Source organism: Dipodomys ordii, unplaced genomic scaffold (genome assembly GCF_000151885.1).
Source record: "Dipodomys ordii isolate 6190 unplaced genomic scaffold, Dord_2.0 Scaffold131, whole genome shotgun sequence".
Classification (NCBI taxonomy): domain Eukaryota; kingdom Metazoa; phylum Chordata; class Mammalia; order Rodentia; family Heteromyidae; genus Dipodomys; species Dipodomys ordii.
In genome coordinates this window covers 2,998,867-3,021,389 of record NW_012267347.1, presented here as the reverse complement: position 1 = coordinate 3,021,389, position 22,523 = coordinate 2,998,867, and the positions used below count along the sequence as shown (strand labels likewise).

General features: G+C 39.4%; 2 protein-coding genes across 2 annotated transcripts; both read right to left on the bottom strand.

The window, feature by feature from the left end:
* Window positions 1-4,942: 4,942 nt before the first annotated feature.
* LOC105996432 (olfactory receptor 6Y1) lies at window positions 4,943-13,058 on the bottom strand. Its single transcript, XM_013030509.1, has 5 exons — window positions 12,984-13,058; window positions 9,710-9,719; window positions 9,513-9,611; window positions 8,478-8,623; window positions 4,943-5,917 (listed from the first exon to the last, which is right to left on the bottom strand). The coding sequence occupies exons 1-5, from the start codon at window positions 13,056-13,058 to the stop codon at window positions 4,943-4,945; spliced, it is 1,305 nt and encodes a 434-aa protein (XP_012885963.1).
* Window positions 13,059-19,240: 6,182 nt separating this feature from the next.
* Window positions 19,241-20,194, bottom strand: LOC105996479 (olfactory receptor 6P1). The gene has a single exon (XM_013030565.1). It carries the CDS (start codon window positions 20,192-20,194, stop codon window positions 19,241-19,243), a length of 954 nt encoding a protein of 317 aa, XP_012886019.1.
* Between the last annotated feature and the right edge of the window lie 2,329 nt (window positions 20,195-22,523).

Genomic DNA, 22,523 nt, shown 5'->3' with positions numbered 1-22,523 from the left:
TAAGCAGAAAAAGCTTGAGCTGTGGCTCAAGTGGTAGAGGGTTTACATTGAGCTGAAGAGCTGAGGGACAGTGCCCAGGCCCAGAGTTCAGGCCCACAACCAACACACAAAAAGGAAAACAAACCCCCCTAGCTACTCCCCACCAAAAGAAAATGTGGTATATATACACAATGGAAGTCTATGCCTCATCAGAAAGAATGACATTGCCCCATTTGTTAGGAAATGGAAAGACTTGGAAAAAATTATATCAAGTCAAGTAAGTATCACCACTTTCCTATCAGCTCTACCAGACATGTGCTCTTCTCTGCCCTCTAGGCTGCTTAGAGGTTTGTTGCTATGTATCTACAACCCATTCATTATTAAATTGGTTGCTTTGATTTTGACTTTTTGCTCTTTAAATTAATTTCATATTTCTCTTACATTTCTACCTTTGTTTTTTGTTAAAAATCAGCATCCTACTCTCTTCTTTTAAATGCCCCACATACATGATTCCAGTCTTTCTTACTGCTTCATTGTATTTCTTCTTCTAGGCTTTAATAGCTAGCAGTAGTTGTAAGAAAACAGAGATACCAGTGACTGCACGGATTCTCATACTTATGTCCAATGGTAAAGGGAGCTACAGTGATATATTCTTGGTGACGAGGGGCTGAGCTTGAACATGTGGTAATATGGTTAGATGGTTTACCTCTTTGAGATACTTCCAAAAGTAAAATCACTTATCACTCGTGTCTCCAGAAACTCCATTTTGAAAACCCTCATGCTTGCCTTCTGCTCCATCATGTCTGAAAATTATAGAATGTTTATTCTCCATCAATGGCCATTTGTTTAAAGAAGCAGTAGCCCCTTTCAAAAAAGCATGTTCTTGAAAAGAATATAAGCTTGGTGGATAAAGTAGAGTAGATTAATCATGATGCCCCAAGAATCTCTGGACCATAAGAGTATGTAGGAAAATGAGCTAATAACTAGAGCAGTTAATGCAGAAAACCATGGGCAGTAGGAAATGTTCTTGTGAAGGGGAATAAATAAATCTCTTGAGATGGGTAGAAAAGTTCCTTTCTAGTGTCACAGAGGCAAACATGGTGTCATTCTCTCAAGGATCATCTCATGTCTTATATCTTTGTAGTCAACTTGCAGCAGTGATAGTTTGTAACAATAATGTTTGTAACTAAATGTGTTGGTCTCTCTCTCTCTTTCTCTCTCTGTGCGAGGATTGGGGCCTGGATGTTTTCCTTTTTAGCTGTTTCACTGAAGTCTAGTGCTTAACTATTTGAGCCATAGTTCTACTTCTAGCTTTTTGGTGGCTAATTGGAATAAGTGTCTCACGGACTTTCATGCCTGAGCTGCCAGTCCTCGGACCTCAGCCTCCTGAGTGTCTAGGACTACAGGTGTGAGCCATCTGTATCTGGCAATTCTCCCTCCCCCACTCTCTTTCATCTTTTGTACTGGTCCTTATGGCTTGAATTTAGCCCAGGTGCTGTCTCTGAGGTTTTTGGCTGACCGCTAGCAACTATACCACTTGAGCGCCAATGTTAATATGTTTCACTGTTCAAGATTTCCTTTTTTCCATTAATTTTAATGAAAACCCACTGAAAGTAAAATTAAGAGAACAAAAAAGCTAGGTGTGGTGTGTCACGCCCATAACCCAGATACTTGGGAGGCAGAAGTTGAGAGGTTTACTGTTGTGAAGTTAGCTTATGCAATAAAAATGACAGGGGTAAAGTTGCTCACACCTTTAATCCCAGCTATATGGGAGATGATGGTAGAAAGAATGCAGTTCCAGGCAAAATGTGTGTTTTGCTATGTGGAAAATAAGTAAAGCCAAAAAGGACTAAGGGTGTGGCTCAAGTGGCAGAATGTGTGCCCAACTGGTATAAAGCCAGGTAAGAAGGGAAAGAGATAGAGAAACACAAATACACACACACACACACACACACACACACACACACACACACACACAGATAAAGAGGAGGGAGGGAGGGAACAGAAAAATGATAGTGGATGATATTTTCCAGAGTTTGTCTTTCATATGTCTTGTCACTTAAAATGTTTTCCATAGTAAGTTAATCACCAATCATCTCCAATGGACACCAAATCTACAAAAGTTCTACATTTTTCTGAAGAAGAAGAAAAAAAGAAAACCCAACACAAACTTGCATTCTCTGCAGAAGCTGTTGTTTTCTACTTAGAATGGAAATGAATGTCTTTCTCTTCCTCTAGCCTTCTCCCCACTCACCCCTCCCAAACAATGTGGACTAATACTATGTCACACTTCAGAGAAGACACAAGGTCGATTGCAGCTGTCTCTGAGTTTACAAACACTCTGGCATCTCAATTGTTCTACTCTTTATCTACTGGTATTCTCTCTTTTTTGGGGGGGGGTCCGGTCGTGGGGCCTGAACTCTGGGCCTGGGCACTGTCCCTCAGCTCTTCAGCTCAAGGCTAGCACTCTACCACTTGAGCCACAGCTCCACTTCCGGCTTTTTTCTTTTTGCTTATGTGGTGCTGAGGAATCGAACCCAGGGCCTCAGGCATGCAAGGCAAGCGCTTTACCACTGAGCCACCTCCCCAGCCCCTCTACTGGTATTCTCTAAGTCCCTCTCTCACATTTTCCTTTTCTCCCTCTTCTTCCTTGCTCTCCTTCTTTGTCTTCCTCTTGCCTCTTCTCTCCTCCTCTTCTTCCTCCTCCTGCTGGGGAACAGAGATTGAGAATCTGATCTTTTCTGAGTATGCACAATACAAAAGATGGATGTATCTGAATTTCTTTTCCAGATTTGATACTTGCAGGCTGATTATATCAACCTACATTTGTCCTTCAGTGACAGACCTAAAAGAAAGCTGAAAAAATTCAAAGGAAGCCAGGCAATTGTACCCACAGCTAGAGATATTCCTGTTACTCCGTGACATGCACTTAGAGAAATGGGAAAACATTCTCATTCTCTTTAACATGTGAAGATTTTAAAAAATAGGAAAAATTACAAATCATTGGCCCACTAGGACAAGTTACAAATGAACTTCTAGAGTTGAAAATATATAACTATAGGTAGTGTAATATAAATTCCTATGTCTCTACATTTAGACACAGAGAGAAATGTCTTTTATATGAACCAGACAATTGAAAATTGGATACCTTAATGTTGCTCAATTTTTAATTTTTAATATTTGTTATTATTATTATTATTGCCAGTCTTGGGGCTTGAGCTCAGGGCCTGGGTGTTGTCCCTGAGCCTTTTTGTGCTCAAGGCTAGCACTCTACTACTTGAGCCACAGTACCACTTCTGCCTTTTTCTGGGAAGTTCATTGGAGATAAGAGTCTCACAGGCTTCTCTGTCCAGGCAGGCTTTAAAGTATGATCCTCAGATCTTAGCCTCCTGACTAGCTAGGAATATAGGCCCGAGCCACCAGCACCCGGCTTTTAATATTTGTTAGTTACTGTGTGAATGTCCTAGGGTTGTTGTTAAAAAGCACCAAACCACAGATGGCTTAAAAACAACAGAACATTACTGCTTCAGTATTTCAGAGGATAGAAGTCAGAAAGCAAAGGGTGGGGAAGGAGACACACTTCAGGGGAGAACTCCTTCTTGCTTCTTCTTCTTTCCGGTTTTATCTTCAAGATTTCTCATCCCTTGGTTGGCATTTGTGTAATAACCAGTATTAGTAACCAGCAACCAGTGACTTGTCTGTCATTCCCATGTCACATCACATTGCCTTCCCTCTATAATATCTATGCCTGTGTCCAAATTTCTTCTCTTTATGATTCAATTCCAGTTGTGTTGGGCTGTTCCTTATGACTTCATTTAGTTTGAACTCTATTGTCAAAATCCTGCTTCCAAGTAAGGCCTCATTCTGAGCTGTTATTGGGGAATGTAACTTCTGTGTATCTTCTGTTATAGAACACAATTCAACACATAACAGCTACATAAACAAGTTGTGTTAATATGCCTCTGTTCTTAATTTATTTTCCACTGAGTGATCAATGTTTGAGGTATATATGAGGTATCTTTTCTTTTTCTAATTCTGTTCCTGGGGCTTGACCTCAGGGCCTGAGTGCTGTCCCTGTTCCTTTCTCAAGGCTAGTGCTCTACTATTTGAGCACAGAGCCATTTCTGGCCTTTTCTGAGTAGTTTATTGGAGATAGGAGACTCATGAACATCCTGTCTGGCCTGGCTTTGAACCATGATACTTAGATCTCAGCCTCCTGAGTAGCTAGGATTACAGGCATGAACCATTGGCACTTGGCTTGAAGTATCTTTAATATCTAAGAATATTATATCATCCCCCTTGGGGGGGTGGGGGGATGGGAAGGGATGGGAAGGGGAAACAACAAAGGAGGAGGCTATAATGCTTGATAAGAAATGTACTCATTATCTTGCCCATGTAATTGTAACCCCTTTGTACAGTATTGTCACCAAAAAAGAATATTATTTCATTATATAGATTGGAAATCTTTTATTACATATTTTATTTATTTTTTAATCCTTAACAAATAATTTTATTTTTTTCTCTTGCTATCCCAATAGAAACAAAGTTTTACAACACCTTTTCCTAACCACACAGCTGAAAAGACAGTTTTAGTCTGTAGAAGTTTATCCTGTCTGGAATGTGTCTTACGTTGTATGAATTATCTCCCTCTCTCCCCTGTTCTTTCTTCCCTCCAGTCATTTTCAGTCACCATCTTCATTTCAGAAATGGTTAAAATTTGTCTCTTGACCTGGTATAGGAGAGGCTACTTATGAGGAATTGCGGTCCTTTTACATGTGTGCATGTGAGCATGCGCCTACACATGCATGTGGGCACAAACACACGTACACACACACAGAGGCAGACGAGCATTGTTAAAGGTGCTGGAGGATGGTGAACAGAGAAAGATAAGGAGAGGGAGAAAGTGCGTGGTAGCCCACCTCCCCAGCCAGGCCTGAAGAGATTAGATACACTCTTTAACTACTCACATGCTCTCTTCCCTGGCCCCTCTTCCTCCGCAAAGCACTGTCTTTTGGAGGGCCGCCTTTACTTCCCGGTTCCTCAGACAGTAAATGATGGGGTTTAACAGCGGAACGAGGACCGTGTAGAGAAGAGACACCACTTTGTTAGAGCTGTAGGCGTACATGAGCTTGGGGCGGGCGTAGGTGAAGAGAGTCGTGGAATAGAAGAGGGCCACCACGGCCAGGTGAGAGGCGCAGGTGGAGAAGGCCTTTTGGCGGCCCTGGGCAGAAGGGATCTTGAGGATGGTGGCGAGAATGGTGATGTAAGATGTCACCACCACACAGAGGGGCACAGCAATGACCAGGAGGGCCAGGAAGAAGTCCACCAGCTCCGCCTGGGAAGAGTCCTGGCAGGAGACATTGAGGAGTGGAGAGATATCACAGAAGTAGTGGTTGATGCGAGGGGTGCCGCAGTAGAGGAGTCGGGCGATGAAAACCATCTTAACCATGGCGGTCAGCAGCCCGCAGAGCCAGCATCCCCCCGCCAGCGCCCCGCAGAGCTGGTTGGTCATGATGACCGGGTAGCGGAGGGGATTGCAGATGGCCACGTAGCGGTCGAAAGCCATGACCGCAAGGAGGATGTACTCGGTGCAGACGAATGTCACGAAGAAGTACAGCTGAGTCATGCAGCCGCAGAAGGAGATGCTCTTGTCCTGGCGGAGGAAGTCTGCCAGCATCTTGGGACTGATGACGGTGACATACCACATCTCCAGGAAGGAGAGATGGCTCAGGAAGAAGTACATGGGCTTGTGCAGCTGCCCGTCGCTGCGGATGGCCAGGATGATGAGAAGGTTCTCGAGCAGAGTCAGCAGGTAGGTTGCCAGGAACACAGAGAAGAGGAGCAACTGGAAGGCTGGCCTTGTTGGAAATCCCAGCAGAATGAAATGTGTCGTTGAGGTGAGGTTACCGACTTCCAGAGCCTTGGGGATCACGGCTGGCTGTGGGCACAGACAGAGTGAGTTCCTTCCATGTTCCCAGTACTAGACTAGGGGTGAATATATTGAAAGCATGACACCCACAATTCATCATCAGAGGTGCCTTTCTGCCTTTCTAACTTTACTTTCCCCCCTCCTCTTGAATCATGAGAACCAAGACATTTGAGCCAAGATTAACTTCAGAGAAATTAGATTTTTATTAAAAAATTAGTTCAAGACAAGTAACTTGTTCAAAGTCACGCAGTAGAGAAATTAAGATCTCTTGATTCCTCAGTTTTCTGCTGAGTTAATTTACTATCGTGGGGTTTAAGATTGCTCCCTCTCTCCTCCCTCTCCGTTGCTGACAAGAAATCCTCCTGTATTAGATGCAATAAGATGACAGGAGACCCAATTTGTCATCTTCTAGATGTAACTTTTGTGATTCTGGAGTGGCTGTGAGGCCACACACATTTATAACATAGAGAAAATTCATTTATCTGTTTTTATCTAAAAGGGTTATAAAGGTTGAGTGAGGCAATTATTGAACACACCTACAAGATGAACACAAAACATGTATGATACAAATACTCAGCAGCTTCTCAGAGAATGAAACTGACTGAATAATTTGAAGAATTTCCTTTGGCTCAATCCTCTGTACAGACTGCTTCATGAAAAGCTTTAAAATATCTTTTGGATAAATGTCCAAGAAGGGTACTGTAAAACTACATTCACAGTCATCTTCACTGGATCACTATTCCCTAGAGCCAAGGTATGGAACCAGCCCAGATGCCTCTCAATGGAAGTATGGATCAAAAAAAATGAGGTATATATATACACAATGGAATTTTATTCATTCATTAGAAAGATTATTACACCATCTGCAAAGAAATAGATCTAGAAAAATTATGTTAGATGAAGTCAGGCACAGAGAGACAAAGGACACATGTTATCTCTCAGATAAGGCAGCTAGAACTGCACAAATAAACACACACAGGGTTGTATGCAAGTGCACTCAAATGTATTAGCCAAAGTAAGGCATTTGTAGAGGAGAATTCAAATATTCACAGTCCAATGAACTAGATAGCAGGAAACGAGCACTTGAAAGGTGTGTGAGGGAGAGGTTAAGGGTAGTGGGTAAATGAATGAAGAGAGGAATAGGGAGAGAGTACAATCATAATATTCAGTGCCTATCTTATGAAACTAGGCAAACGGGAAGGAATGGGTTGGAAGGAATGGGAAGGAATGGTGAAAGTAGTAACATTGATACAGATATACTATATTTATAAATGGATTTGTTGAGTGTTAACTACATTGTACAGCTACATAAAGATAATAAAAATAAAAGCTTTAAAAGTTTAATTAAAACTTGCTTCTCTCTATTGTGTCACTGTCTGCAATATGAGTTACTCTGTTTCTAAGATGAAGATAGATGAGTGGCATTCACATATTGTAAACATCAAATGGGCTTTAGAATTTAAATTAAGCTCCTCTAGGTATTTGCTACCTTTCAAAGCCATTCTCCTTGTCCCCATTTTGTACCTCCTCCCTCAAAAGAATATACACTCTCCCTTCCACAGTGCCCAGGGACAGCCACAGCCCCAAACAACAGAATAAAAAATGATGCAAAGACTGGTTATTAACAAGAAAAGGAGCAAGTGACTGTCAGACTTTTCCAAGAGTGTTAAAGAACTCATAATTCAGGTGAAAGCAATACCAGAAAAAGGCAAAAATCCTTCCTGCTACTCTTCTGCATTCATGCCCAATAATTCACCAAAATGTGTGGCCTCTTTCAGGGGTTTGCTGAAAGTCATTCCAGAATGTCCTGGACATTAAACTGCCAGTCCTTCTCTGTGTCTTACTGCATGATTTCTCCTCTTCTCTTCTCCAGAGCCAAAGTCATTCTCATTTTCCACTTCTGTGGCAGGAATATGTAATCCAATCAGAGGGCCAGGGAATGACTATTTTTTTTCTTATTTTAAAAGAAAATGGTGAAAAGATGAAAAAACTGAAAACTTTCTGCTCTCCTTTCTAAGATCCTTTGGATCTTAGCCTTAGAATTCTGGAGAAAGCTACCATGATCACTTCCTCATGATCTATGATTAGAGAAGAGATAAACAGGCGAGGGAAAAATTAAAACATAGCAAATTTAACAATTGTTTTCTGTTGAAATATAGTTTTACACACACACACACACATCTTAACCTTAATCACCATAACCTAATATTCACTAATGAAAAAGTAGGACAGTAGAAAATCCAACCAAGGCAAGGTTTATCAATCTTCCTTCTTTTTCTTTTTATTCTAATTCATTTTAATTTCTGAATTTGAGTTATTTGAGTCCCTACAATCTGTCTTTTTTTGTTTGTTTGTTTTTGGTGCTTAACTCAGAGCTAGGGCACTATCCTTAAACTTTCTTACTCAAAGCTGGAGCTCTACCACTTCAGCCATAGCTCTACTTCTTCTGGCTTTTTGGCAGTTAATTGGAAAAGTCTCATGGACTTTTCTGCCAGAGCTGGATTTGAACCCTGATCCTCAAGTCTCAGCCTCCTTAGTAGCTAAGATTACAGGTGTGGATTATAGGTACCCATCTTTGGAGTCTGTTTTTAGCTATTTTAGCCCAGTCTCCATCTGGTTCTCTTTTTACTGTATCTTTCACAAACAGATTAACATATCTCTCTCCGCTGAGGAAAGACATGGCACTAAATATTTCAGAGGCACTTTTTTGATCCACTGAAATAGGATACAATCTTGAGATCTGTATTCTTGGACTCAGTGCCTGAATGTATTTTTACAGTCTATACAGGTACAGGATTATACTTTAATGTTTCCTCTTCCTGGAGCCATCTTCAGGGGCTCCTCAAAGAACTCTAGTGTGATGCTACTGATCTAAGAATGACTCTAGGAAATAGTGCAATATTGTTTTCAGCACCCAAACTGAAAGTCATTCTCAAAGTACATGATTCAAAATCATGATTGATTAAAAAAAACATTCTGTTTAATTTTCAGAGTTATAATTAGCAAATAAACTGGGAATATTTTCAGTGAAACTATGCAATCATTAATCCTTTCCTCTCATCTAACAGATGTAGGAATGAATGCAGATACAGATCACAGGTGTTTTAGCACAAAACTAAGGGGACAAAAAGAAAAAGGAACCATAGAATATTAGACTGAGTCATCTCACCTAATGTTTTTTATCATTTGCACAAGGAATTTAGTTTTGAGACTTTTCGTAGTCAAGTAAAACAGACAAAGAAGTGAAGCAGACCACTTTTTTTATTTCTCTAAGTTATCTAGTTAAGTACATGCACATCATGTTAATATAATCATATGCATATCATTTCTGTGTTTTGATACATGGGGACATAGATAATAAATAAGCTACTAAGAGTCACAGGTCATGTGGATATAGTAAGGGGGTGTGTAAGCTCATAATCTCCAGGGTTGGATCGTCTGAGTCACATCCTAGGAGTACTCAAGACTGTTGGGACAGCCCATCTGTCAGGTGTGTGAGGAAGAAAATAAAATGAGCCTCTAGCAGGCAACGGCCTTCCCTCCTGTGGACATGCTTAGGACCTAGGTCCTGCGGAGCCTGTGAGGAATGAATGTCTGTCTGTACCTTCCATGACAGACGCCAGGAAAGCACATCTGCGCCTCACCTGGTTATTACAGCTGACCTCCACAACCAGGGATTCAGATAAAACAAATATCAGGGTGCCTGATTGACCCAGGGATATTTAATATTTATTATTTATCCGAAGGCCACACCGTCCATTGCACAATAGAATTAACATAGAATACTCTAGTCAAACTTACTGCTTGTCACCTAGGAGACAAAAGAGGATGATCTATGAGTTAAATATAAATTTAAAAAATCTGAGCCTTAAATTGTACCTTAGAAAATGGTTTCAGCGGTATTCTGAATGAAAGTGAAAGCTCTAAGGAGTGAAGGATTAAAGTATCAAAAATGGGAGTCAAGATTCTGAGAAAGATTCCAGGACAACAATATCATTCCACACATGTTTGAAAATACAAAGGGAAAACAATTAATAAAGTATCTTAAAAAATGTGTGGAGGGTGGGAATGAAGGAGGAATATATTGGATGGATATGGTCAAAGTGCATTGTTTGTATGTGTGGAAATTTAATAGTAAAATCACTTTATTCACTAAATTAAATAAAAGAAACTGTAACTTAAAATAGTGTTACAAAATCAATGGTATCTTAATTTAAGCTTCTTTTATAGCTAGATAAAAGAATCCTAGAATGATGAAGTGATTTCCCCCACATTAAACATCTCTATATTGACAGAGTAGTCATATTAGTTTCTTGCAAGTTTTAATCTCCATTTATGCACAGAATTCAAGTTAATTCCCTTTATATCCTAATTCATGTTAGCTTAAGAAGTACAAATCAGTCAGGCATTGGTTGCTTACGCTTGCAATCCTAAATACTCAGGAAGCTGGGATTTGAGGATTGTGGTTCAAAGCCAGCCCAGGCAGGATAGTCCATGAGACTTATCTCCAAGTTAATATCTGGAAGTAGATCTGTGGTTCAAGTGGTAGAGTGCCAGCTTTGAGCAAGAAAGCTCAGGAATAGCACCTTGGCCCTGAGTTTAGGTCTCGGCACCAGCACAAAAGAAAAGGTAAATCACCTTAATTTGGAGCTTTATTTCAACAGAATTATTAATGCGATCCTTACATTATAGTTTTTCTTTAAAAGGATGTAATTCACTGACTTTTACAATTGATAGTACATCTGATAGTGTAATTACAAATTACACACACACACACACACACATGTACACCCACATATATACACATCACTAAAAAATAGTAAAGGGTTTTCTTCTGGTGGCTCATACCTACTTAAGGGGCTGAGCTATGGAGAATCATGGTTTGATGCCAGCCCAGATAGAGAAGTCTGTGTGACTCAGTCTCAAAACCAACACAAACCTTGACTGGAAGTATCGGTCAAATAGCAGAGCACTCGCTATGAGCAAAAGAGCTGAATGAAAGGTCTTACACACACACACACACACACACACACACACACACCACACCACACACACACACACACACCCCACACCACACACACACACAGAGTGTCTTGGAGCTGCAGGGAAGGGAACCTGGCAGGTCATAAGACTTAAATCTCCTATGGATTTGTCAGTGTCCAACACATAGACTGAAGCATTTACTTAATCTTTGTCTGATTCTTTGTAGGGACAGAAAACTAAGTGTCTGTGAATATAAACCTTGAAAAAATAAACCTCCGTTTAGGAAGCTTCCTCTTGGGAAATCCAGTGCTTCCACATCTTTGAGTTCATGTCCTGTTTTCAAGTATTGTGTGAAGTCCCACTGAGTTCTCAGAAGATCCCAGCTTGCAGTGTTTGAAGTCAGTGATGGGGTCGACTGGTCCTCCACTTTCCCTATCACCTCCTACCTTATCAGGTCATTTCTTTGAAGCCTCTCAGTTTGATATGTTATATGAGTGGGGTAAATCTTACGTGATCTAAGTTTAACTGGAACATTTCATGAGGAACAGAATCAGAATGCTATGATAAACACATGCAGGATGTAAAGCTTGATTTATTTTTCTGAAAACACAGGAAAGGAATAGCATCCCGCCCTGAGCCTTCCATGGAAAAAAACCGAGAGTCTTTCCCTCTGATTTCCCAGGAGGGTGAAGATGGCCTTCCTCACAGCTCATTAGTGGAGAGGCGAGGACAATGGCGGGTCTGTGGAAGGATCTGCTTTTTTATATTTGTAGGGAAAAGAGAGGAAAGGAAACATCATTATGCAGTCCAAGTGCTCCTGACAACAGAGGTGTTTATAAAATTGTCAGGTCAGGTGTGTGGAACATGCTCTAGGCAGTCTTTGGTCTGCAAATCAGACCAAACGTGAAACGTGACTGAATAATGATTTGTACTCAGCCTAGTCTTTTTAGATTTCATCGGTCTCATAGGAACAGCTATGTTTCAGGGCTATATCCACAACGAACCCTAAGTTGGTGTCTGGATAGAATAACTAGCTTCATGCAGTAACTTCTCTATCCCTCAGTTTCTACTGTTACCTGGATTTAAAAACTATAGGGCAAAATATTCTGTACTCAATACCCCCCATTTCTCTATACCGTTCATAGTTTCTCAAACCATAGCAAATGTTTGAAATATTTTTCTTTCCATCAAAAGCAAAATGACATAGTTTTCTTTTGAGCATTATTATGCTTTGCAGTGTTTCTTAGGATTTCTAGTTAAGGATAAATGGGATCACATAGTGCATTAAATAATCAATACAATGGGAAAAAAGATCTTGCCTTCTCTCTCTCTGGTATTATGAATAGTTGTGAACTTGTCTTTTATCTTTTTAGGAGTTATAAGCCATCAAAACGTTTACAACTAACAACCCGCTTGCCAGCTATGGTCCATATTTGACACAAACCTGGCACACATCTTCACAGACCCACACTCTGCAGCATTTTCTGTCATACATTCTATCTGTTTTTGCCTCCACGTTCTTTTTGTAGCTTTCATCAGAATAGCTTTGGAGAAGTGGCGCTGTGGCTCAAGTGGTAGAGTGCTTGCCTGGAGTTGAAGAGCTCAGGGACAGTGCCCAGGCCCAGAGTTCAGGCCCATGACTGAAAAAACAACAGCAACAACAACCAGAATAGTCTTGGATTCTGTACTTTGCAAGTCCAAGAATCATCTTTAGGTGAATGAACCACTAGGCAGTTCCTAGAGTCATGGGTCTATTTATCTAGAGTTTGCTCTCATGGTAGAATCTTAACAAGCCAGGTAACACCTAGGGATCCCTCACACTTTCATGTGCTAAAAAAAGTTCCATTGAATTAAAATAATTTTTCTATGCACTAAGTTCCCTCTCTTCATATATACTTCGTTGTACTATTTCTTACCACAGGCTAAACAAAGTCAATGCATTTTCTAAAATCTGTGAAATACAAATCCTGAGGAATAATGCCAGTAAAAATGACTTCTAATTATTCTCTGCTTCTCTTCAAAATGGCAGTTTAAAACAGGATGAATTATTCTTTTGTAAATCTCTGAAGGTTCTTTTTGTCCCCCAACTCACCATTTTTCTCAGAGATACAACTCCGTTCCTAGCCTTGTTGTAGAGATCCAGCTTGCACTGAAGAGAGGAAGTCATAACAGTGGAGATGACAATGGTTCTCAGCCTACAGAGTTGCTGGACAGGTCTGGTACATGTCTCTGCTAAGCTTAAGGAAGACACCAAACAGAGCTATTTGTGCTTCTTCTGCCTCCTTCCAAGTGACTGGAGGAGCACAAGCCAACTCCCTCCCGCCCACAGGGGACCTTTGAAGATATATAGCCTTCAGCTTTTCTAGGACTTGTGGGCATCCTGGGAGGATAGGGGAAAAGTGAGTGAGCGAAATGGGACCTTAAGGCACAAAGGAGAACCTTAGTCGTACTGCTGGTATATGGTTCTGACTTCCTGAACAGACTCAGTGAAGGGGAGAGAGGGTTAACACTCTATAGGTTTAATCCAGACTCCTAATATAGAGAAGGAAATAGCGATACATACAGTTAAATATCGTCATGCAAAACAGTTTGCTGCTTTCAAGTTGGAAAAACATTGAGCTAAATAGCTTCTCATCCAACACTGTGATGAATATACCACTTACCCACCAACTTTTCTAAGTATTATGCTTTTCATCTTTAAAAGATACTAACACCACGCCAAAAGTTGGGGAGCTATAGTTCCTAGCTTTGGATCCTGGTCCAGTCATCTACTTACATGACCTTAAGCAGTATTTTTATTAATTGGAGAAGTGGAATTTGATTATCTTGGGTTATGTGTTATGGTGTGCCAAGCTGTATATGTAAAGGTGTTTACTTGCTACATAAGTGAAAACTTTTACTTGTGATTACTTGTAGGTTGTAGTAAAATAGAAGGTATTCAGAAAAGTTTTTTTCTTTTTTGTTGCCAAAGTGATATACAGAGGGGTTACAGTTTCGTAAGTAAGGTAATAAGTACATTTCTTGGTACACTTCTTACCTCTTCCCTCATTTTTCTCATCCTTTCCTCCCCCCTACCCCCACCCCCAAAGTTGTACAGATCCTTTCCAACATATTGCTTTGTGTATATCACTGTTACATTGGTTCTTTGTCTTACCATTCTGTCGTTCCCCTTCCCTTCCCTAATTCAAATAAACATATGTACAATACCAGGATACCAAAATCAAACACAGTGACAACAGGGGATATACCATAGACGGAAGAGCATACAAAAGAAACAAAAAATAACAGTACCTTAAAATTACAACAACAAAGAGAAACTTATTGTGTCTATGTCTTGGAGTTCATTTCACTTAACGTCATCTTATATGGTCATAGGTACATAGCTATTGAATAATCACAAAAGTTTTAATTTCTAATTTCCTGAGAAATACACTTGCTGATGCACATAAGAGTTCTCAGGGTTGGGAAGTTGGCTCAGTGGTAGAGCACTTGCCTTGCATGCTTGAGGCTCTGGGTTCGATTCCTCAGCACCACATAAGCAGAAAAAAAAAGCCCGAAGTGGCGCTGTGGCTCAAATGGTAGAGCGCTAGCCTTGAGCTGAAGAGCTGAGGGACAGCACCCAAGCCCAGAGTTCGGGCCCCACAACCGGACCCCCCCCCAAAATGAAAGAGTTCTCAGTATTTTAAACTGACATACTTTAATTAAAGTAAAGGAACTATTTCTGATTAAGCAGCTTGTGGTAACTGGCTTTTCCACCAAGTATGTTTTGTTATCATTCTAGTCTTCATTTTAACGAAAGATGGTACTTGTGGTATGGGACGTCTATATTTTTCTTTATTAGTGCATAAATTGTGTCATCATGACTCTCTTCATGACTTTTTCCACATGTATGCTTTTGTTCCTCTGTATCCTATTACTCTTCTTGCTCCCGTTTCTCCTCTCCTTTCCCTTTATCTTCTATTAAACCCCTAGTAGTCTCTCTTTATCTTCCATGCCCTTCTTTCCCCCCTGAGATTCCACTTATAAGATAGAGCATGTGATACTTGTTTTGGGGTGGCTGATTTATTTCACCTAAAATGATAATCCCTAATTGCACCCATTGTCCACATAATTTCATTCTGTATGGTTGAGTCAAACTTCACTGTATACCTATGTCCTATATTTTCTTTATCCATTCATCCACTGATGGCTGATCCCATATTTTGATTAATATGAATAGTGCTGTAATAAATATGGTATGTAACTATTCCTGTGCTAAGCTGACTTTGATTCTTTTGGGTATGTATAGAAGTGGTAGAGTTGATAAAATGCAAATTCTATTTTAAAATTTTTTGAGGAACCTCCATACAATCAGTGTCCACAGTAGCTGGGCTATTTTATATTCCCATAGTCAGAGAAAAAGAATTCCTATTTCCTACATCCTTCCCAAACTTTTTTGTTTTCTTGATGGTAGACATTCAGACTGGCATGATAGAATCTCCATGTACTCTTATTTGCCAGTCCTGAGGCTTGAATTCAGGGCCTTAGCACTATCTCTGAGATTTTTTTCCTCTTCAAGGCTAGCACTCCACCACTTGAGTCATAGCTCCACCTTGGGGGTTTTTGGTGGTTAAATTGTAAATGAGAGTCTCAAGGACTTTCCTGTCTGGACTGTCTTCAAACCATGATCCTCATATCTCAGCCTCTTGAGTAGCTAGGATTATAGGCAGAAGCCACTGACCCATAGCACATAGAGTAATTGTTAAGTGAAAAAGTAAAATCTCTTCATTTTTTCTTTTGTTCTAGAATTTCATAATTCTTTCTGAATATTGTATACTATTTTCTTTCTTAAGTAGAAAGAATGTTCAGTCAGGTAACCATGCCTAGGCTTTTTAATGAAATATCTTCTGAATAAAAATCACATAATTATGATTTCTTTTCTTAGGAGAGTACAGAGGGGGAAGAATACTTCAGATAAAGTCTCTCTCTCTCTCTCTCTCTCTCTCTCTCTCTCAGGCTGGTCTCCAACTCTGGATTCTCAATCTTTTGCCTCCAGAGTGTTGGGACTGGAGATATTCACCATCATGGTTGACATTTATTTTTAAATACAGGAACATTCTTAGTTATGCTGCATAGTGCCATTATGTTAAAAGACATTGCTTTTATTTTTAAAATCATAATTAACTTGATTACATGCTAGTGTTTCCTATGTTAATTCTATCTTGAGAAAAGCGGCATGCACAGGGTACACATGCCAAAACAAAATGAAATTACATAAAATAAAAAGAAAGGGAAGCACAGCTAAAATAAAATTAGACAAACCCAGAGACAGCTACTGGAATTAGAAATATGTTGTCTGAGAGAATTAACTCGCCTTTATCTGGCTATCCTTGTGAATTACAACTGCACAGAGATGGCAAATATCACATTTTGCAGAATGACAAAACATGAGATTTGGAAAGGGCATGATATTTCTCTAAAACATATTCCATTAAATATGGTTAAAAATTGACAACCTAAAGCTAGACATATTTGGAATAATTCTGAAAGAATGACAAATATTAAACCAATGCCATTTAAAAATTAAACCTAACATGATAATATGAGACCTTCAATCTTAGTTTAAGAATGAGGCTGACACATGGTTACTTGAACAGGCATATCTGTTAGAGGAATATAATGATATTCATTAGAAAATGAAGATGAGGATGAAGCTTAACATTCAGTGAATTGCTTACTGTGAGCTGTGTTATATGCTGAAGGCAAAGGTCATGCTTGGCATCAAAGTAGCTTTAGGAAACAGGATAGAAGATACACCATCTCAGCAGGACATTGAGAAGGTTGTCTTATGGGCTGGGAGTCTTGTAAAAGGCAAGTGGGAAAATTGTCATTCATAATCATAACTGATCTGTACACCAGTGGATCATGCCTTTAATCCTAGCTATTCAAGAGGCTGAGATCTGAAGACCATGGTTCAAAGCCAGTCTGGGCAGAAAAGTCCCTGGGGGACTCGTATTTCCAATTAAACACTCAAAAACTAAAAGTGAAATGGTTATTCAAAGTGGTAGAATGCTAGCCTTGAGTGAAAAGCTCAGGAACAATGCCCAGGCCCTAAGTTCAAGCACCACAACCAACCAAAAAAATCATAGCTTATGTATGAGAACACAAGATTTACATAAAAGAGTTAAGTGTCTTCCCTGATTTGGAAGCTTTAAACCCATAAGAACCAATGTCTCGTAACAATTTCACGTGCAGCCATAGTTTCTAAGAAAGATAAACCAAGTTAACAAAGTAGTTGAGGTTACAATTTCTCAGTGAGCAGTTAAAATAATTATCTTCCCAGAAAAAGGATGCTTACCAATCAGAGGTGTTATCTACAACATTCATCAGGTTTTTCAAGAGATTAAACTAGAATGTCAACCTTAGTTCAAATTTATCCATTGAGTTTGTTAATTCTTTGCTCACACATGTTATTTATACAATATTATCAACATTCATATGAGGTAACTGATATTATTTTAATTATAAGAGGGAAAATAAAGAACAGAGATGTAAATGGAGATGATCATATAGTGGTGCCACCAATATCAACCCAAAACTTGTTAGTTTTAGAGTCTGAACTCTAAATCACACACATATGCCTTCCATAACTCTACGAAAGAAGAAGAGAATGTAATATAGCCTGAACCATACTCAGAGAAGTTGCTAAGATTATCTAGAAATTGTTATAAAGATAAGAGCCAACCTAAAGATCAGGGATGGAGAGTGTAGCTCAAGTAGTGGGATATTTGCCTATCAAGCACTAGACCTTGATTTCAGACCCCAGGACTTCCAAAATGGGAGAAAGAAACAGAGCCACATGTATTAATTTAGTATCAGACCTTTTTGGTAATTCCATTTGAAGTATTGGAAAACCCAACATGATTCTTGGTCAAGTAGATTTTCCCTTATGGCCGGCCATTATCCCAGCTCCTCATCCCTTCCCAGCCTGGCTTAGCATAGGCAAAGATACACTGATTTTATTGTGACTTTTATCTGTATTTTTTCTGATTTGTTCAATTTAATATTTATTTCAATCTTTCATATGTTCTGAATCTAAATTATAACTATTGAAATTGGTTCTCTGTGCAGAAGTTTGGGTAAATGGGGCTAGAGTCTGGATATGAAAAGAAAGATCTGAGAACTTCAAGCAACTTTGTAACACTCAAAGGGATCTAGTAGAATGTATGCTACTTAGGGGACAAATCTAAGGCATCCTACTCACTCCAGAGGTCTCTTCTTATCTCTTGGTCCTTCATCTTCTCTCTCATTAAAGTGTTTTCCGATCCTTTGCCCAGAGAAAAATTTCAAATATTTGGCAAATAGTATGATCCAGTACTAACTACTTGAAATGGAAGCTGTTTATCGTGCAGGTGAAGATTCTGTATAAAAGTTTCCTAACACACTGATGACTACTACTAAATGGTTTTCATCCATTAAGCCAATCAGCTTTCTATTCAATAAGGAGAGATGAATTGGTCATTTAGCAGTATCTGTTGGTGTTTATCTGAGTGAGTACCAAGAATTCTCCATTGCAACTTTTGTAGATAGGATAGCTGAAGAAGCAAAGTTTATGTCATCTATTTATTAGACAATATTAAATTTATTCCTGGGGTATAATATATACTTTTGCAGTTTCTTGTGAAAGTGATATTTGAGAATATGAATCTTTGAAATTGCAGAATCATTTTGTCTTGACATATAGATCAATAAGCCTGTACTCCTACAGTAGCATTTTCTCACTTATAAATTAATATGACTAGCTTAAAGCAGAGAACCTCAAAACTGTGAGTGAAACTAGCATTCCTAAAGTCTTAAGGGTTATTTGTAGCAGGACTACAGCTCAGATTCACCATATATTTTTTGGGAATCTTGCTTTTTTATTTCTGGTACCAGAAATAAAACTCAGAGGTCTTGAACTTGCTTCATTTGCTTGCTCATGGCTTGTGGTCTACTACTTAAGCCACTCCCCCAGCTTGGCTTTTTTTTTTTTTGCCAATTGATGAAGTCCCATGGACTTTAAACTGTGGTTTCAAACTTTGATTATTTAGATCTCAGCCTCTTGAGTAGCTAGGATTACAGGCATGGCACCTGGTATAGTTTCAATCTTAACAATTTCCCAGGAGATTTATATGTAGCTAGTCTAATGTTAGCTTGGAAATCCCTGCTTGTGAATCAAAAATTCATAAGCTTTCATTTATATCAGGAGGTACCCAGAGAACATGTAGAGAACTTCAATGATCATTGAGGTTCCATGTAAGCTTGTTCTGTGATTCCCGGATGAAGCCCTATCAAGACGATTATTATCTCCCTTTTAGGACCTGTTGTACATCAGTCTGGAACATCTCTAGGGTAGTGGCACCTTCCCAACAATGTCTTCCTGAAAGCATCCTTCACCTCCTTGTTTCTCAGGCAATATATGGCTGGGTTGAGGAATGGTACAATGACTGTGTAGAGCACAGAAATTATTTTGTTGTGGTTGAAGGTGTACATGGCCCGGGGCCGCGCATAGGTAAAGAGAGTGGAGGAATAATAGATAACAACCACTGTTAGGTGAGAAGTACAGGTGGAAAAGGCTTTATGGCGTCCCTGGGCGGTAGGGATCTTCAGGATGGCTGCAATGATGGCAGCGTATGATAAAACCACAGCCACTAGAGGGAGTAGAATCATCACCAGAGCCAGGAGGAAGTCCACCAGCTCTGCCTGCTCCTTGTCAGAGCAGGTGAGGTTGAGTAGTGGGGAAATATCACAAAAAAAGTGGTTGATGATGTTGGGGCCACAGTAGGACAATCGGGAAATAAAAAGAAGCTTCATCATGGAACTGAAGAAACCACTGCCCCAAGAGGCGGCAGCAAGGCGGGTAGCCAGGCTAGAAGGCATGAGCGTAGGGTAACGGAGGGGTTCACAGATAGCCAGGTAGCGGTCATAGGCCATCATTGCCAGCAGGACGCATTCGGTGCAGGCTAAGGCAATGAAGAAGTAGAGTTGGGCCATACATCCTACAAAGGAGATTCTACCATCCTGGGTGAGAAAGGCTCCCAAGAGCCGGGGGATGGTAACATTGATATACCAGAGCTCCAGGAAGGAAAGATGGCCAAGGAAGAAATACATGGGGCGATGAAGGCTTGAAGTGAACCAGATTGTGGAGATGATGAGCACATTCTCCAACAACGTCAACAGATAAATGACAAGAAAGAAGACAAAAAGGAGCAGCTGGAGGGATGCTGAGGTAGGGAAGCCCACCAAGATGAACTCATCCACACCATCCCCGGTCACATTTCTCATCATTTCTTGTCCACCTGAATGCCTGAAAAAGCAACCAGAAGAAAAAAAAAAGAAGGTTGAAAAGCAGTTGGACCTAACCACTAACATTCATTTACAGATGATAACTTCTGAAGATATTCAATGGCGCATTGTATTTTCAATCGTTATTATATCATTTTTCCCCTCACCATACTGCCTTATTTCCCATTTCCAGGGAAGATTGTACTCAATATCTAACAAGCCATAACTAAAGTGGATAGTTGACAAACACTTACCGAGTGATTTCATTTCCAGACTTAGTATTTCGATGCTTTTATTATTGTTGTTTTTTATTTTTAAATCTATGGGGTCTTCCTTCACTAACACCACAAACTCCTAAGCCTTGTAATACTTTTACTTAATACTGGATGAATAAATGAAATCATTAAAGGAGTAATAACAGCGAGCTGGGCCCTCAGGGAAATGGATTAAAAGAACTAGTAGCTTAAAGAGATTGCTTGAGCTCTAGTGCAAGACAATACCTCAGGAAGAAGGTTGGTTTGAAATCTGTTCATTCACAATTAGAGGAGCCATTCAGTCACTATGGAGGAGCAAAGGAAACTTCTCCAGAGAGGAAAGATTTCTCTGCTCATGTAGCACGTGTTTTTGAACTCTTTCTTTCTTTCTTTTTTTTTCCTGGTACCAGACTCAGAGTGTCTCATTTTCAGCTGGTGTGATAGATATAAGAATTTCAGCATGCCAGGCAAATGGTACCACCTGTAAACTCAGCTACTCAGGAGGCTGAGGCCGGAGTTTGAGGCTCTTAGCTCAGAGCCTCTATCTGGGCAATATAGTGCATGAGACTCAGTCTCCAGAAAGAAAAGGTGTGCTAACTCTAATTCCTGGAATCCATGAATATTACAGACTTTGTAAAGACTTTGAAATTATAATCAAATTGAGAACTTTTTGATGGGGAGATTATACTAGTTTAAGGAAGTGGCTTCTTTTAAATGCAATCATGAAGTCCTTAAAAAAGGTCGCTAGAAGGAAATTGGCAAAAGGCACAGGGGAAAAGGAATTTGAGGACCAAGCAAAGAGAGCTGGGAAGATGTTGCTGGCTCTGAAGACCAGAATGATTCGGTCACAAAATCAAGAATACTATCTACGAGTAGAAACCGGAAGACATAATGAAGAAATTCACCCTGAGAATTCCCAGAGAGGGATTTGACCCCTCCTAGCACTTTGAATTCAATGAAGGGACACTGATTCCAGATTTTCAGCATGCACAATTGTGAGAGTAAATCTGCATTGTTTTAAGCCACCCGATTTGTGGTAATTTATAGCAGCCACAGGAACTTAACAAATGTTCAAAGCAGGGGAAGCAGTCATATTCTCCTTAGCCATTACACTTTGCTTTTCCAGTCTTCCATCAGTATTATTAGTCAGCAGATTTTCTCCACAGCATTACTGGAGAAATTGCAAGACTGACTTGAGATAGGATCACAATGAATACCATTAAGCATTTCTGTTTCCATTATGTGTGAGACTTAAGTCCTTGTCTTATTTTTTTCTTAAAGAGACTTCACAAAACTACCAGCTTAGTAACTATTTTTAATCAGACATTTAAGTAGTTAAGGGAGACTAATTCCACTGCATTGGGAGTATTGATCTTTTAAATGAAACAACTGTGTCATTGTTTTATATGCTTAATAGAATATAAATATCGATACTATGATATCTATTAATTCTTGCTTAAAATTATGTAGATGAGTGTCTTTTAGAATGAGAATTTTTATACCATTTATCTCACTGAAGACACAATGTATGATATTATATAGTATAATTTTTATAATTGCATGTTTTTAATGGGTTTCTCTGCATTCATGTATATGTTTTTGTTTCTGTATTATTTAGAATAGAGTGTATTCTAAAATATTTTCCTCTGGATATTATATCCTTAGCATATATTTATCCCAAATCATTTAGATGTATGACAAATTTTGCAAAAAAGCAAATTGGATATGATATCAAAATTTATTGGAGAGTCATCTCCTAATAACATGGAGTTTTATTCTCATGTGCATCCATGACTACATATTGCCCCAAATGAGAAAGATTTCAGCATCAATTTCATTTTCAGTTTTCATTTTGGAGATATATGCATTGAAGAAACTAGTTCGCAAGATATGTGATGGTGGTATGATAGGCCAGTTTGAGGAATAAAAATTGTTTTGTTGTCACAATAACAATCTTTTCAACATTTTATTAGTTGTTTGCAGACCTCACACAGTCATCTATCATCAAAATTATTTTTACTAATCGATTAGCTGACTGTGTTGATTAGGCATTTCCATGATGTAAAGGGAAGGTT